This window comes from Hemibagrus wyckioides, linkage group LG11, assembly GCF_019097595.1.
Source record: "Hemibagrus wyckioides isolate EC202008001 linkage group LG11, SWU_Hwy_1.0, whole genome shotgun sequence".
Classification (NCBI taxonomy): domain Eukaryota; kingdom Metazoa; phylum Chordata; class Actinopteri; order Siluriformes; family Bagridae; genus Hemibagrus; species Hemibagrus wyckioides.
Window position 1 is genome coordinate 31,345,965 of NC_080720.1, and position 13,336 is coordinate 31,359,300.

At 43.3% G+C, this 13,336-nt stretch overlaps 2 protein-coding genes across 8 annotated transcripts in view; one reads left to right on the plus strand and one right to left on the minus strand.

Moving 5' to 3' along the window:
- kcnh7 (potassium channel, voltage gated eag related subfamily H, member 7) overlaps positions 1-2,650 on the plus strand; it is a 52,873-nt gene extending 50,223 nt beyond the window's left edge. For all 5 annotated transcript variants that reach the window (XM_058402910.1, XM_058402911.1, XM_058402913.1 and 2 more), the window contains 2 exons: positions 1,483-1,639; positions 1,804-2,650. In XM_058402910.1, the coding sequence (XP_058258893.1) occupies positions 1,483-1,639; positions 1,804-2,079 (433 nt within the window). In that variant the 3' untranslated portion in view covers positions 2,080-2,650. The remainder of the gene's footprint in view (positions 1-1,482; positions 1,640-1,803) is intronic.
- Positions 1-13,336, minus strand: part of dnah9l (dynein, axonemal, heavy polypeptide 9 like) — a 57,538-nt gene that overhangs the window by 503 nt on the left and 43,699 nt on the right. For all 3 annotated transcript variants that reach the window (XM_058402906.1, XM_058402907.1, XM_058402909.1), the window contains 14 exons: positions 10,761-10,931; positions 10,428-10,550; positions 9,960-10,153; positions 9,702-9,850; positions 9,450-9,577; positions 9,136-9,363; positions 8,874-9,065; positions 8,652-8,771; positions 8,141-8,383; positions 7,709-7,891; positions 7,513-7,628; positions 7,233-7,345; positions 7,012-7,152; positions 6,481-6,729 (listed from right to left, as the gene is read on the minus strand). In XM_058402906.1, coding sequence (XP_058258889.1) covers positions 6,482-6,729; positions 7,012-7,152; positions 7,233-7,345; positions 7,513-7,628; positions 7,709-7,891; positions 8,141-8,383; positions 8,652-8,771; positions 8,874-9,065; positions 9,136-9,363; positions 9,450-9,577; positions 9,702-9,850; positions 9,960-10,153; positions 10,428-10,550; positions 10,761-10,931 — 2,349 coding nt within the window. In that variant the 3' untranslated portion in view covers position 6,481. The remainder of the gene's footprint in view (positions 1-6,480; positions 6,730-7,011; positions 7,153-7,232; positions 7,346-7,512; positions 7,629-7,708; positions 7,892-8,140; positions 8,384-8,651; positions 8,772-8,873; positions 9,066-9,135; positions 9,364-9,449; positions 9,578-9,701; positions 9,851-9,959; positions 10,154-10,427; positions 10,551-10,760; positions 10,932-13,336) is intronic.

Genomic DNA, 13,336 nt, shown 5'->3' on the forward strand with positions numbered 1-13,336 from the left:
TAAAAGTCCATGTTTCTGTGAATATATATATACAGTATGTACATCTTTTTGGGACTTTGTAGAAACAAAAAGCAGCACTTTCTTTTCTTCTCAAATCATTGCATAATCTGACACCCACTCATTTTTACGCCTTTCACTATAACCAGAGTGCTAGAGAAAAAGATTTTAAGCTAGACGTCTTTAGTATCACAGTTGAAACCGTGTTGCTAAAAGGCTTTCTTTCCCCTCAAATCAGGGTGTAGTGCCAACCTAAAAAAGAAAAAAAAATGCAAATCCATCCAGAATTCATATGTCTGAAACATAAACACTGTGTACTCAGCAGAGGCAACATTCAATACTCCATCCATCTAGCACACATTATGTCCATGGATAGTCGCGTCGGTGCCTTACTTTCATACACTACTGTGTTTTGCCAAAAAGTATTGGGACACCCCTCCAAATCATTGAGTGCAGGTGTTGTGTTTCAGGGGTTGGGCTCGGCCCCTTAGTTCCAGTGAAAGGAACTCTTAATGCTTCAGCTTCATACCGAGACATTTTGGACAATTTCATGCTCTTTGTGGGTACAGTTTGGGGATGACCCCTTCCTGTTCCAACATGACTGCACACCAGTGACCAAAGCAAGGTCCATAAAGACATGGATGAGTGAGTTTGGTGTGGAGGAACTTGACTGGGACGTCTTCCTTTACATGCACATGAATGTAATATGGAGTTGTCCCGCCCTTTGCAGCTATAACAGCTTCAACTCTTCTTCCACAAGGTTTAGGAGTGTGTTTATGGGAATTTTTGACCGTTCCTATAGAAGTGTATTTGTGAGGTCAGGCACTGATGTTGGATGAGAAGGCCTGGCTCACAGTCTCCGCTCTAATTCATCCCAAAGGTGTTCTATCAGGTTGAGATCAGGACTCTGTCAGGTTCCTCCACACCAAACTCACTCATCCATGTCTTTATGGACCTTGCTTTGTGTACTGGTGTGCAGTCATGTTGGAACAGGAAGGGGTCATCCCCAAACTGTTCCCACAAAGCATGAAATCGTCCAAAATGTCTTGGTATTCACCTGAATTCAATGATTTGGAGGGGTGTCCCAAAACTTTTGGCATTATAGTGTATCTCTGAGACTAGTGATTATTAAGTGTGTTCATTTTGAGAGGAGTATTAAATGTGTTCCACATGTTGCAAAACCATGCTGCTCTTAATGAAATCAGGCTGCCTCCTTCCATGCCATAGCTAGCCAAAAGTCTCATCTTTATTATTAATAATGATGTATCTAATCCAGCTACCCGGTGCAGCTGAAGAGGAAAGAGCTCAGAGCTAACAGCATTGTTATTTCACTGTCTCTGAGAGATGCTTTTTTGTGTGCCCCAGGCAGTGCTTTTACAATCCAAAAGCCTTGGACAGTTGGATGGAAACATTCTTTGTGTGTGTGTGTGTTTGTGTGTGTGTGTGTGTGTGTGTGTTTGTGTGTGTGTGTGTGTGCACGAGTAGATTGGAGGTTCAGATGACGTCCGACATCCAGGCCATCCTGCAGATGCTGCAGAGACAGAGCGCCCTGGGGCCTCCAGCCTACAGCACTTTAGCCTCGAGCCCTGAATACCACAAACCAGCCATCAGAGTGCAGCCTGTTACTGCTGTACACACACAGGTAACACACACACACACACACACACATGCCTTTAGCCTAAAGTGTCCCACTGGAGATTGTTATCTGTTTTTAGGGGAATTTTTTTTAAATAAACACACATCCATTAGGCATATGGAAAAAGCACTGAATAAAAATATGTGCTGTGATATTATTAATGTTCGCAGAGCCCTGATTTAGAGAAGCCGAGTGAGAAAAACAAACCCGAAGACTGCGCACTTCCCACTACCATGGAGACGACCTCTGATATAAGCAAGATAAAAGACTCGGAGTGGGAGGCGGAGCTAAGACCGACGCAGGAAACTGAGCCCTCCGCTTCGCTGCGTCAGAGGGCTCTCCATCTATCAATCAGACAGACGTCGCTGCCCGATTCTTCTCCACACAAGGGCACCACTCCAGGACTCCACCGGCCCTCTTCTGACCCCGGGCTTCCAGGAAACTAGCATTAGGTCATCGCAGATATCCACATAATTTGACATGTTTATTAACGCATTATAACCATATCTGGAAGTAGGATGCCAGAGACGTTCTCCTCTCGCACTGGAAACCAGCGCACTCTAGACTCAGGGTACAGAGTGAAAGTGTGTGTGTGTGTGTGTGTGTGTGTGTGTGAGAAAGAGGGAGAGAAAAAGATGAAGAAAACGATGTATGCAAAGTACAATATGTTGATTATCTTCCAAACCTTTTTTTTCTGACTCCAGCACACAGATATGTGTGTGTGTGTGTGTGTGTGTGTGTGTGTGTGTGTGTGTGTGGGGAGAACTGACACAAAAACTTTCGAATGTATTTCTTCAGTCACTCCAGATCAGCCGCGCCGGACATGCAACCGTAGCAAGAGAAGAGCTGCATGCTGGGAAGAATGTGGTGTTTTTTGTTAAAGTCGCATGTTTTATTTTAAAAAAGAAAAAGAAGACGTCATGCTGCTTATCACATGACTTAGGCATGAGTGGTTTTTTTTTCCTTCTCAAATCTGACCTGTGGTTGAGAAAATGGTCTATTTATATATATATATATATATATATATATATATATATATATATATATATATATATATATATATATATATAATATAATATAATATAATAAAATATTCTCCTGGATTTCAGGAGCAGGCTTTATTTGGATAGAATCCAGATATCCATATCATCTCAGAATATACACACATGCTGTGTTCAAAATATGATCCACTACTCGCTAGTGCCTGGAACTACATTATAAATAATTAGCCCTTTAATGCAAGACAAAAATCTGCATGGGAGGAGTCGGACCTGATCCAGCTCATCCTACCTGGGTGGGGGCTGATCCAAATGTCCAGGGGGTGGAGTCGGACCTGATCCAGCTCATCCTACCTGGGTGGGGGCTGATCCAAATGTCCAGGGGGTGGAGTCGGACCTGATCCAGCTCATCCTACCTGGGTTGGGGCTGATCCAAATGTCCAGGGGGTGGCGTCTGACCTGATCCAGCTTATCCTATCTAGGTGGGGCTGATCCAAATGTCCAGGGGGTGGAGTCGGACCTGATCCAGCTTATCCTATCTAGGTGGGGCTGATCCAAATGTCCAGGGGGTGGTGTCCGACCTGATCCAGCTCATCCTACCTGGGTGGGGTTGATACAAATGTCCAGGGGGTGGAGTCGGACCTGATCCAGCTCATCCTACCTGAGTGGGGTTGATACAAATGTCCAGGGTGTGGAGTCGGACCTGATCCAGCTCATCCTACCTGGGTGGGGTTGATACAAATGTCCAGGGGGTGGAGTCCAGCTTATCCTACCTTGGTGGGGGCTGATCCAAATGTCCAGGGGGTGGAGTCGGAACTGATCCAGCTCATCCTACCTAGGTGGGGCTGATCCAAATGTCCAGGGGGTGGAGTCGGACCTGATCCAGTTTATCCTTCCTGGGTTGGTTTGAGCCAAATGTCCAGGGGGTGGAGTCGGACCTGATCCAGCTCATCTGTAGTTGGACCTGATCCAGCTCATCCTACCTGGGTGGGGCTGATCAAAATGTCCAGGGTGGTGGAGTCGGAACTGATCCTGCTCATCTTACTTGGATGGGGCTGATCCAAATGTCCAGAGGGTGGAGTCAGAGTCGGACCCGATCCAGCTCATCTTACTTGGGTGGGGCTAATCCAAATGTCCAGGGTGGTGTAGTGTGCTTCAGGCTGGATAAATGTTTTCAGTGTGTTGTGTGGGTTAGGGATTAAGCTTTAAGGCTGGGTTGGATCAGATCCGGTTCCATCCCATGGACCTTTGGCTCTGCAGTAAGACTGATCTTGGGGGGAAAAAACCAGGACCACTACACAAGGAACAGAATTTAGTGATTACATCAAAATCTTTACATTCCATCACATACTACAGAGGAAATGCTAGCCAGATGCTAACCAATTTTTGATTCATCCACCTCTACACACACACACACACACACACACACACACACAGGCCTTGTTATCAGGCTTTAATAAGGTTGTGTGTAATAATTGTTTGCATAACATTTTAGTGTATTCGGCTTGATAAATGAGGCCCAGTGCCTCTTCAGATGATGATCTTCACATGATTACGTGTATAAAATGAACCTTAGACACCGTGACTACTAAAAGGTCTGAGAGGATTAAGGACAAAACCATATTAGCTCCAATCAATCCAAACAGCACAGTGCATTTTGGGTATTTCTTGGACACTAGGGTTGATATATACACTACCTATGAAGGTGCATCATGGGATTAAAAGACCGCCCTGGATTTCCTCCTGAAGTCAGTGCACTGGACAGTGAATAGTGCTCAGGTTTGGACACAGCTTGTCTCAGCAGCCTTTTCCTGTTATCTTCTTTATGAACGTCCACATTTTCCTGGCTGTACACTCAGTATTGCGTCTCTGGCTCGTGATCATCCGTTCAATAGGTTTGTTGGGGTTTTTTTACGCTTTATTATTTATTGGTTTTAATTTATTGCCTTTTGAGCACACCCGAGTTACTAGAATTCCTACATGATTGTTCTCAAACACTGGATACGCGGTTATCTTTCCTTCCTAGAGCAAACTTCTTCCTCCATTTTATTACTATTATTTATTTTTAACCAGCGTCAAAAGGCTTCGTTCTGTCGCACTGCTATCAATAACACTGTCTAGGAATCATGAATCATGTCTGTTCTCCTATTTTATATGTTAGGATCATGCTAGAACTATTTATTATTTATTATTACAAGCTGATAGAGATATTCACATCCATTAAACAGGTCAGCCATGAAGCTTTACCTTTCCCACAGTAACGGATTTTAATGCCACGCGGTATGCGTCGGTGTAGCCTCGGTTCCTGGTCAATGACCATTCTCAAATTAGCTCTGCTGTTTAGAGCTAACGATGCAATATTGCCATCTAGTGAAGACCCCCCAAAAAACCAGTCCAGCTGATGATGCTGATCTGTCCTGCATGTCACTTATATTCAACTCCAAACTCATATATAATACATTTACTATGTATAGCTCCGATCAACCTGCATGTTTCTAACCAAAGTTAGGTCTCTTTAGTGTATCATACTCGGCGTGTTAAGGAAAAGCGCGTGGCGTGTTCCACGCCACACTGAAAAAACGGTCTTCCGGGGGTTTCAGCGTACACTCATTATGCATGTCTTAACAGGGACCACCCGCTATAGAGTAGATTTAGACGCGAGACGTACGTAGGAGGTAGATTATTAAACGGGTGTGTGTATAACAAATCGTATATCAAAACCGTTTCCTTCCATGGGACAGAAATGACTAGAGCTTCTTCGGTGAGTTGAACTTTAAATCATGAGGCCATGCTCAGAGTTGAGTAAGGCTGCCTTCACCCTTGGCTGAAGAAGAAGTCCTAAAATATCAGCTGGTTAGCTTCGTATTCTCCGTAATCCTGATGCTAATTTGACGTTTTATACGAGACGCTTCGATCGAACTAATTCACATTATTTTTTAGCTACACTGCAACACCGAATATGGGTGGGGAAAATAAAATTTCCCTGTACTGTAATAAATCTCCTTCAAGACTATGCTAAGCCACAATGCTAAGTGTGAAAGCAGCCTTAACCAGACGCCTTTTCCTACTCAAGTGCTTTTTTCCGCGTGCACGATCATGTCACTATAACATCACTGTAAATGTAACTAGCGCTATTCAGGATCCTTTATAAGATGTTTAATCTCTGTAGCCTTTATATAGAAATCTGGGTCAGATTAGTGCATTAAGTTAAAGCACCAGCATATGAATCATTGCTCCCCCGGCGTACCTACGAAGTCAACTCTGAATATGTCCGTCATGAAGGAAGGCACTGATGGAAAACAGGGGTGGGGGGATCGACGTCATTCTCTGTTCGCAGAAACACCGATTTGAGTTGCCGATCTTCATGATTTTAAGTGTTGTATGTCGGTTTCTGAGGCCTCGAGCCTCAAAACATCTCAGAAGCATAACCACTAGTCTAAGATCAGCTCTGAAAAATCAGCTCTGGGGTTTGTGATATGGCGTGACCCCGAATCCAATCGCTATACAACTTTTGCAACTTTTTGCACAAGCACTGCAAAACTTTTTCTGTACAGCGTCACTTTTTAAACCTAGTGCTCTCGACACGGAAATTGTTTTTAAAAACGCGTTTTTAAATGTTCGCCAGTGTATTTTCTACGAAGCAGAACACACACTGTCAGGTCAGAATGTTTCCTTTTTTTTTGTTTTGTTTTCTTGGATATAAGCAGTATAATTGGTATTTATTATATATATTACACTGTATATTGGGAATAATATCAGAGTTGATAAAGACACGCGATTATTTAAACAAAAATAAAACAACAAAATGCATTAAGTCGTTGTCTTTTTTCTTAGTTTTTTCTCTCTTACCTCACACACTCAGGAGGAGAGCCACGCCCGCGAGCACCCATTTGCCCGGTCTCTCTCTGCTTTTCAGGTTAAATGTCCAGACGTAGGTGTTTGCTCTCAGTTTGGTCTTGTAGACCGGACACTCGTAGATGTTGCGTGTTTCCTGGCGGTCGTTCGGGACGGCCCGGACCGCGATCACGGGCATGCTGGGAGTGAGCTCTTTTAGCCGTGCCTCCGTGATCGTTCCGTTCTGGATATCCCAGCGTGCACCTGGAAACCAGTGAAACCAGGGCTGGTTATTTTAATACACACAAATTCATTTATTCCATCTTCTGATTGAACAGCATTGGTGTATCTGTCCTATAATTAAACAACATTTATCCAATAACTAGATACCACTGTATCGTCCATCCTGAGATTGGATATCATTGCTCTATGTATCTTGTAGTTGGACATCAGTCACTCTGCATTGCTTTGTCCTGTGGTCAGACCTCTTTGATTGTATTTATTGTCTCCGCTCTGATTGGCTGGTGATGATGTGTATAATCATACCTTCCATGTAGAGCCCGTAGACATAAGCACCCTCTCTGGCCGGCTGGTTAAACTCCTCCTTGAATTTCTTTGTCGCGTCCACCGTCAGAGTCATCTTATCCAGCGGCCACTCGTTCTTACGCGCCAAGCTCTGCATCACAGCTACAACACGAGTTAGACAGTGTGTGAGTGATGAAAAGTCAGTGTGTGGGTCTATACACAGGAGTGTGTGTCAGAGTTACCGGTTAGGAAAGACTGCGGGTTGAAAAGTCCTGATAGCCAGACTACACTGGGCAGAGAGAGATCCTGAGTCCAGCTGTCCAGCTCTCGACAGCGCAGCAGCACATCATTGTACCTTCATGAATAAACAGTAAGTCTAGATCATCTCTACACACTCGTGCAAAAGGATTTAGGCCGCTACAGTTCATTAATTAGCTGTATTAAAAATGATATAAATGGCAGGTCCTTAGAATAAATGTGTGTGTGTGTGTGTGTGTATGTGTCGGTGTGTGTGTGAGTTACCACTGAGCCAGTGTGTAGGTAGAAGGGTAAGCGAGCCTAGTCCAGGTATCAGGAACATTATCAAAGAACAGCGCTGTCTGTAGCTGCTCCATCTCTGAAGATATTGCCAACTCACCCTAAACCACACACACACACACACAAATATCCTTATACATAAGTCATATCACAAATTCATTACGCACACACACACACACACCTTTAGTCCCAGATCCAGCTCTTTCAGTGAGCGCCGTATTTCGTTGACCAGCATGTTCATGCGCTCACACTCCTGGAAGCACACCAGAATGTAAGGAGTGCGGTCGGCCGTTTTGGACATGAGGTCAGACATGTTGTATTCCTCCGGTAGTTTCTCCAGGATGTCATCCAAGACTGTCTTTACCTAGAAGATCAAAGAGACATGAAATCATTTAGATAAGCATCTGCTCTTCAGCTTCTCGAGGTCCAGAGCTACCTTTCTATAAATACAATGACCTAGTTGCCATTGGTCAATAGCTATCATGTGACCTACTGCTGAGCTGCAGCTACGACCTACAACCTTGCATCTGTGTTCCAGAAAAACCTGAGATTAATGTCAATCAAGCCTCAGACACATGATCCACAAATATCAGTTAAGACTATCATAGCGGACCTTCTCCTCGGTGCTCTGCGATGTTCCTTCACCCATGGACGAGTCTCTGGTCTGTAGTTCAAGCAGGGTGTGGAACAGGCTGTCAGAGGTCACGGTCAGGAACTCGATCTCAGCATTGGGGTGAAGCCCGTAATGCACCGGGCTCTCGTGTGGAAGCATCTCATCTATGAAGCTGTGGTAACCTTCATAGTCCAGGTTGGAAGGAACAACAAAGCCAGGAGCTAAAGCCAACTTCCTGTCAAACTGTGGGGGCAAAAAGGTTTTAGAGCATAGGTTTAGACCTGAGACATTACTTAGACATTATTTGCAAAAAATATATTTAGAAAATGATTAAATAATAGAATTTTCAGCTATGTACCTATAATAACCCAAAACCTGAGGGCTGAATTAGAGAAAGCTCCACCTAAGAAAGCAACGCAGCTTGAAGTGTCCTTGAAATGCTATTTAAAACATTACAGGAGACTCAGTGAGGTTCTTTTCTCCAGAGGGGGAATGTTTGGAGTGTGTGTACCTGGTTGGGTTGCATGTACTCTTCCAAATACGTCCTGCACAGTCTCCTGTCCCAGTCGTCGGTGATGTGTCCGCCGTACATGATCTCTCCGAAGAGATATCGCAGATCTTCCCACGGCACCTAGTACACACCACACACATAAAAAGACTTAGCGCTGTTGCCTTATCACTGATGGACAGGATAGAGATGTTTACAAATAGTCAGTACATCCTACACACACACCTGAGAGTTGGCCTCCAGATAGTTGTAGAGCACATTAACAGAAATAGTCAGGTCTCCAGTGTTAAATGGATATTTGCGGTTCCAGCCTTGAGGGCCAAACTTCCTCCTCTCCGCAACGCACGCGTGGAAATAACACAAGGAGAACAGGATGGTCTTAAACTCCTGCTCCCGAGAACACTGGTCCAGGATGTCCTACACACACACACACATTCCATCACACATGGAAAGCTTGATAAAACATGTCTATTTTATAATGTCTCACTTGATCAAAGTTGTCCAGTGCTGCATGTAAGTTAGCCAGCATTCCGGTCGGAGGTTCATTGGTGATTTTGATCGAATTTTCCAAAATGCCTTGAGGAATTATGTGCTCCTGAGGGGTGGCCGCCGGCTCAGCACTCATAAACACTCGGTAGTCCGGGTGACTGCTTTCACAACATCGCTCCAGAAGCGTCTCCAGATTTCCCAGCCACTTTGCAACCAGGTGGATGTTCTATCACATACACAGAAAAGGAATACATCAGGAATTATTAATAAGCATGCATGTGAATGCATAGTCCCCAGACAGCAGGTACACACCTGTAGTATAACCCAATGACCTTCTTTGGACGCTTTCTCCATGGCTAGCTCTGCTACAGCCTCTTGGCCTTGGCCGAGAGAGACGTTATGAAGCTTCCCAAGGTCTATAGTGAAGCCGAGCTTCTTACCTTCACACACACACACACACACACACACACACACACACGGTAGATTACCATGACACACACACACTTACATTATTTTACAGCATAAAAAAGACAGCAGGAAGAAGGAGTGTACGCTAAGCTTTACCAAGAGACTCCACGTCTGTTAGCGGGTCGACTCCAGGTGACAGAATGAAGAACACGGGCGAGGCCGGACCACTTTCTTTAAAAGACTTCGCAAACTCCATCTTCCTGCTCTCGGTGTACTGGACACCCAGCTTCTCCTCCACAAAGTTCCTGCACAGGTGTTTCCCATATTATACATTATAATATAATACAACATTATTACAATAATGAGTCCAAATCCTAAATCCACCCTCCAGTTCCACATGAAGAACCATGACACCTGAGAGCGTAGGTCATGCGGTCAGGACGGAGAGCCCGCATGAGGATGAGCTTCTGGAGCGAGCTCTTGCTCTTCCACTCCTGGGGGAGTTTCTCTTTTTCTGGACACTCCGACTCCACCACCTTCTTCCAGCGTTTAGGAGAGCCCTCGATGTCTCGGTCGAGCCCGCGGAACTCGTCTGTGAAACTCATCGTCTGTGGAAAGATGGACAGACAGAAACACTGCACTTTGTACTGATCATTACAGATGCGACAAATGGCTCGGGTGAATTTTGTCCGATTCTTTGTAACAAGCATTTTTTAGGGTAAGATTTGGTAAATGACCGTGTAAAATGAAGCAGAAACACCAGACTGTCGCAGGAAACGTTGGACATCTGGTCACTCTACTAATTGTCCTTTTAACTGAGGGTGATATGGCAAGCTGGAATGTGTGTGTGTGTGTGTGTGTGTGTGTGTGTGTGTGTGGTACCTTAATGGCACTCCAGGCCGAGTTGGAGAGGAAGTCAACAGGACTGATGTAACTGTGGTCAATATTGAAGCGCAAGAGGAAATCCAACTCTCGCATTACAATCTCTTTATTCATCAGTAACAACTGAAACACACAAAAACATACACTCGTCACACACACTTTCCATACTCCTCATGCAGGCATTTAAGATGCTCATCAATGTATAAGGAATATTCCACACCGTACAGGAAGAAGCCCTTCAACTGTAACTGTTAAACTTTGTGTCCTTCACATTCATTCCCTGAAACGTGAATCTGATTTTTCTAGTATCATTCACATACACACGTGTGCTACCTGAAACGTGAGCTGAGCTGTGAAGGTCAGCTTGTCTCTCTCGAACAGGCCTCGGTTGATGTAGTTAAAGGTGGAGAAGGTGATGCAGTCGATCAGAGTGCTAACGCGAGTCTTGACGTCAGAAGACACCTCGGCGTTCTGCACCGCCTTACGGAAGACCACGTCGAACGCCTGGGGACAGGAAACACAAACAGCTGTCTAACTGACCGCTAAATAGGTAGTAAGGTCAGTTTAAATCTCCTGTGTGTTTGCGCATGCTCCATGAAGTTACAGAGATTACAAAAAGAAGAGCGGAGTGAAAGATGTAGCATGGTTCTCCACCGTACTTCTCATTAAAAAGTACAATGTTCGATGTAAAGAAGTGGATGCACCTCACATTTAATTTTCTTAGCAATATATGCTTTATTAAGTGTTTTTTCCTTCTTTTTCATGTTATATCTCAAAGTTAGCATGCTACTCGCGGTGCTCTGCTTGTAATTACTCATTTATTCAATCATTTATTTGTTCCTTTGCGTCTCTGTAATTGTATATCAGGTTTAACAATATGTTCTTTGTGCCTGTTTCTTTATGTAGTTTCACGGTGCTAAGGTGCTAAGGCGCTAGCAGTGTTCAATAATAGTGTTAATTAATAGCGCTCAACAGGCGAGCAAAGAAAGTAAAGATAAAATATAGCTGCAAGCAGCAATGACGGGCCCTCGCACAAAGGGCCATCACTACACGGTGCCATCGCTGCCCAGGCGCACCAGACACAGTGAGCACAGTGGGTACATGCATTAAAAGGGGAAATACCAAAAGGACAAGAGTGACAATTTGGGTGTACTGAAAGTGATCACAGCAATGTCCACTGATGGCAAAACGAAAACTGCCTCTCTCTCTAAACTACATAAGGACAAAAGTGACGGTTTGGGTGTAATGAAACAGATCATAGCAATGTCCAGTGATGTCCAAAGGGACAATGACTCTCCCTCTAAACTATATTACTATATCAGTTTATATATAGAGAGAGAGAGAGTCACCCAGAAAAATGTATTTCATTTCATTACACATGTATTTCATTACACATTTCATGTATTTCATTACACATTTCATGTATTTCATTACACATTTCAGGAAAAGAAAAATTTGTATAAATATTGTATTACTAAATTTATTGCTATACGTTATAGATTGATATATATGATGATATTATGATAATATTATGATAATATTATTAATATTATACTAATATAATTTACATCATACTATTTTTCTTCTCCCGAAGTGTATATACATTTTTGGTTGACTGAATTGTGAAAATGAAGCCATATTGTAAAGAAATTAAAATAAAGGGGGAAGAGCCTCTAGTGGACATAGTCTAGTACTGCAGGAGTCAGGCCAAAACCATGTCCAGTCAGTGGACTGATAAATGTAAAAATTTGTTGTGAGCCGTTAGAGCGTCACAAAATCATGAAACTAAGAAGAATTACTCACAGCCAGTTGTTCTTTCTATGTAATTTTTTTTGAAACATTAGGGCTTTCCACTGTTAAGATAAAAGAACATTAATTTTTTTCTATTATGTTCTCACAATAGCAACATCATTCACAATATCACAAATTCCTTCACAGTTTCACATCAGCCATGTCCTGACATTATTCTCACTGATTTTCAACCAAATCAGGTGAAAGGAAGGGAAAACATTAGAGATTTCTAAAAGTGACACACTTCCTGCTGCCAGTTGGTGGCGCTATGACACTCACAGTAGTCATGTCCATGTGATCAGCTTTCTTCTCTTAATATAAAGTTGAGGTTTGATGTACATCACACAATATACACCGAAGTTATTAGCCACTTCCTGTTTCCTTTTATTCGTCATAAGTTTAAGGGCTCCTCACGGCTGAACCGTTTGAGATCAAAAATCCCTTATCAACTTTAGATCCTCAATGTCTTCAGATAATATTGGACCTTGTTTGGTCAAAATCATACAAATCCCCTAGGAAGAGTATATCAAATTCCGTTGGGTGCGTTTTTCAAACATCCCAAAATAACTGACTTCCTGTTAATCAGATCCCATGACAGGTGGATGAACGTCATTTAGCTCAATGAGATCTAAATGTATACCGGCTCTCATGCATATACGTGCAAGGGAAGATGAGCTGTGCAGCTATATTTCTGACAAAGTTCCAGGGGGCGCTGTGACAGCCCTGTGCCACGCCCGGGGACCAGCCACACTGGCCTTTCTCATTAACATGTACACTCTCTATGGGAAATCTTTCGGAACATTAGGCCTTTCCACTCATAACATATGAGAAGATTCATTTTCTTCTATTATGTTCTCATGTAAATCGTCGCCATAGTAACACGATTCAAGATATCAAAAATTCCTTCACAGTTTCACATCAGCCATGTCCTGACATTATCCTGACTGATTTTCAACCAAATCAGGTGAAAGTAAGGGAGAAAATATTTAGAGATTTCAAAAAGTGACATACTTCCTGCTGCCAGTTGGTGGCGCTATGACCGAGACTCACAGTTGTCATATCAGTGTGATCAGCTTTCAGTGCTTAACATAATCCTAAGGTTTCATGTAGATCACTTA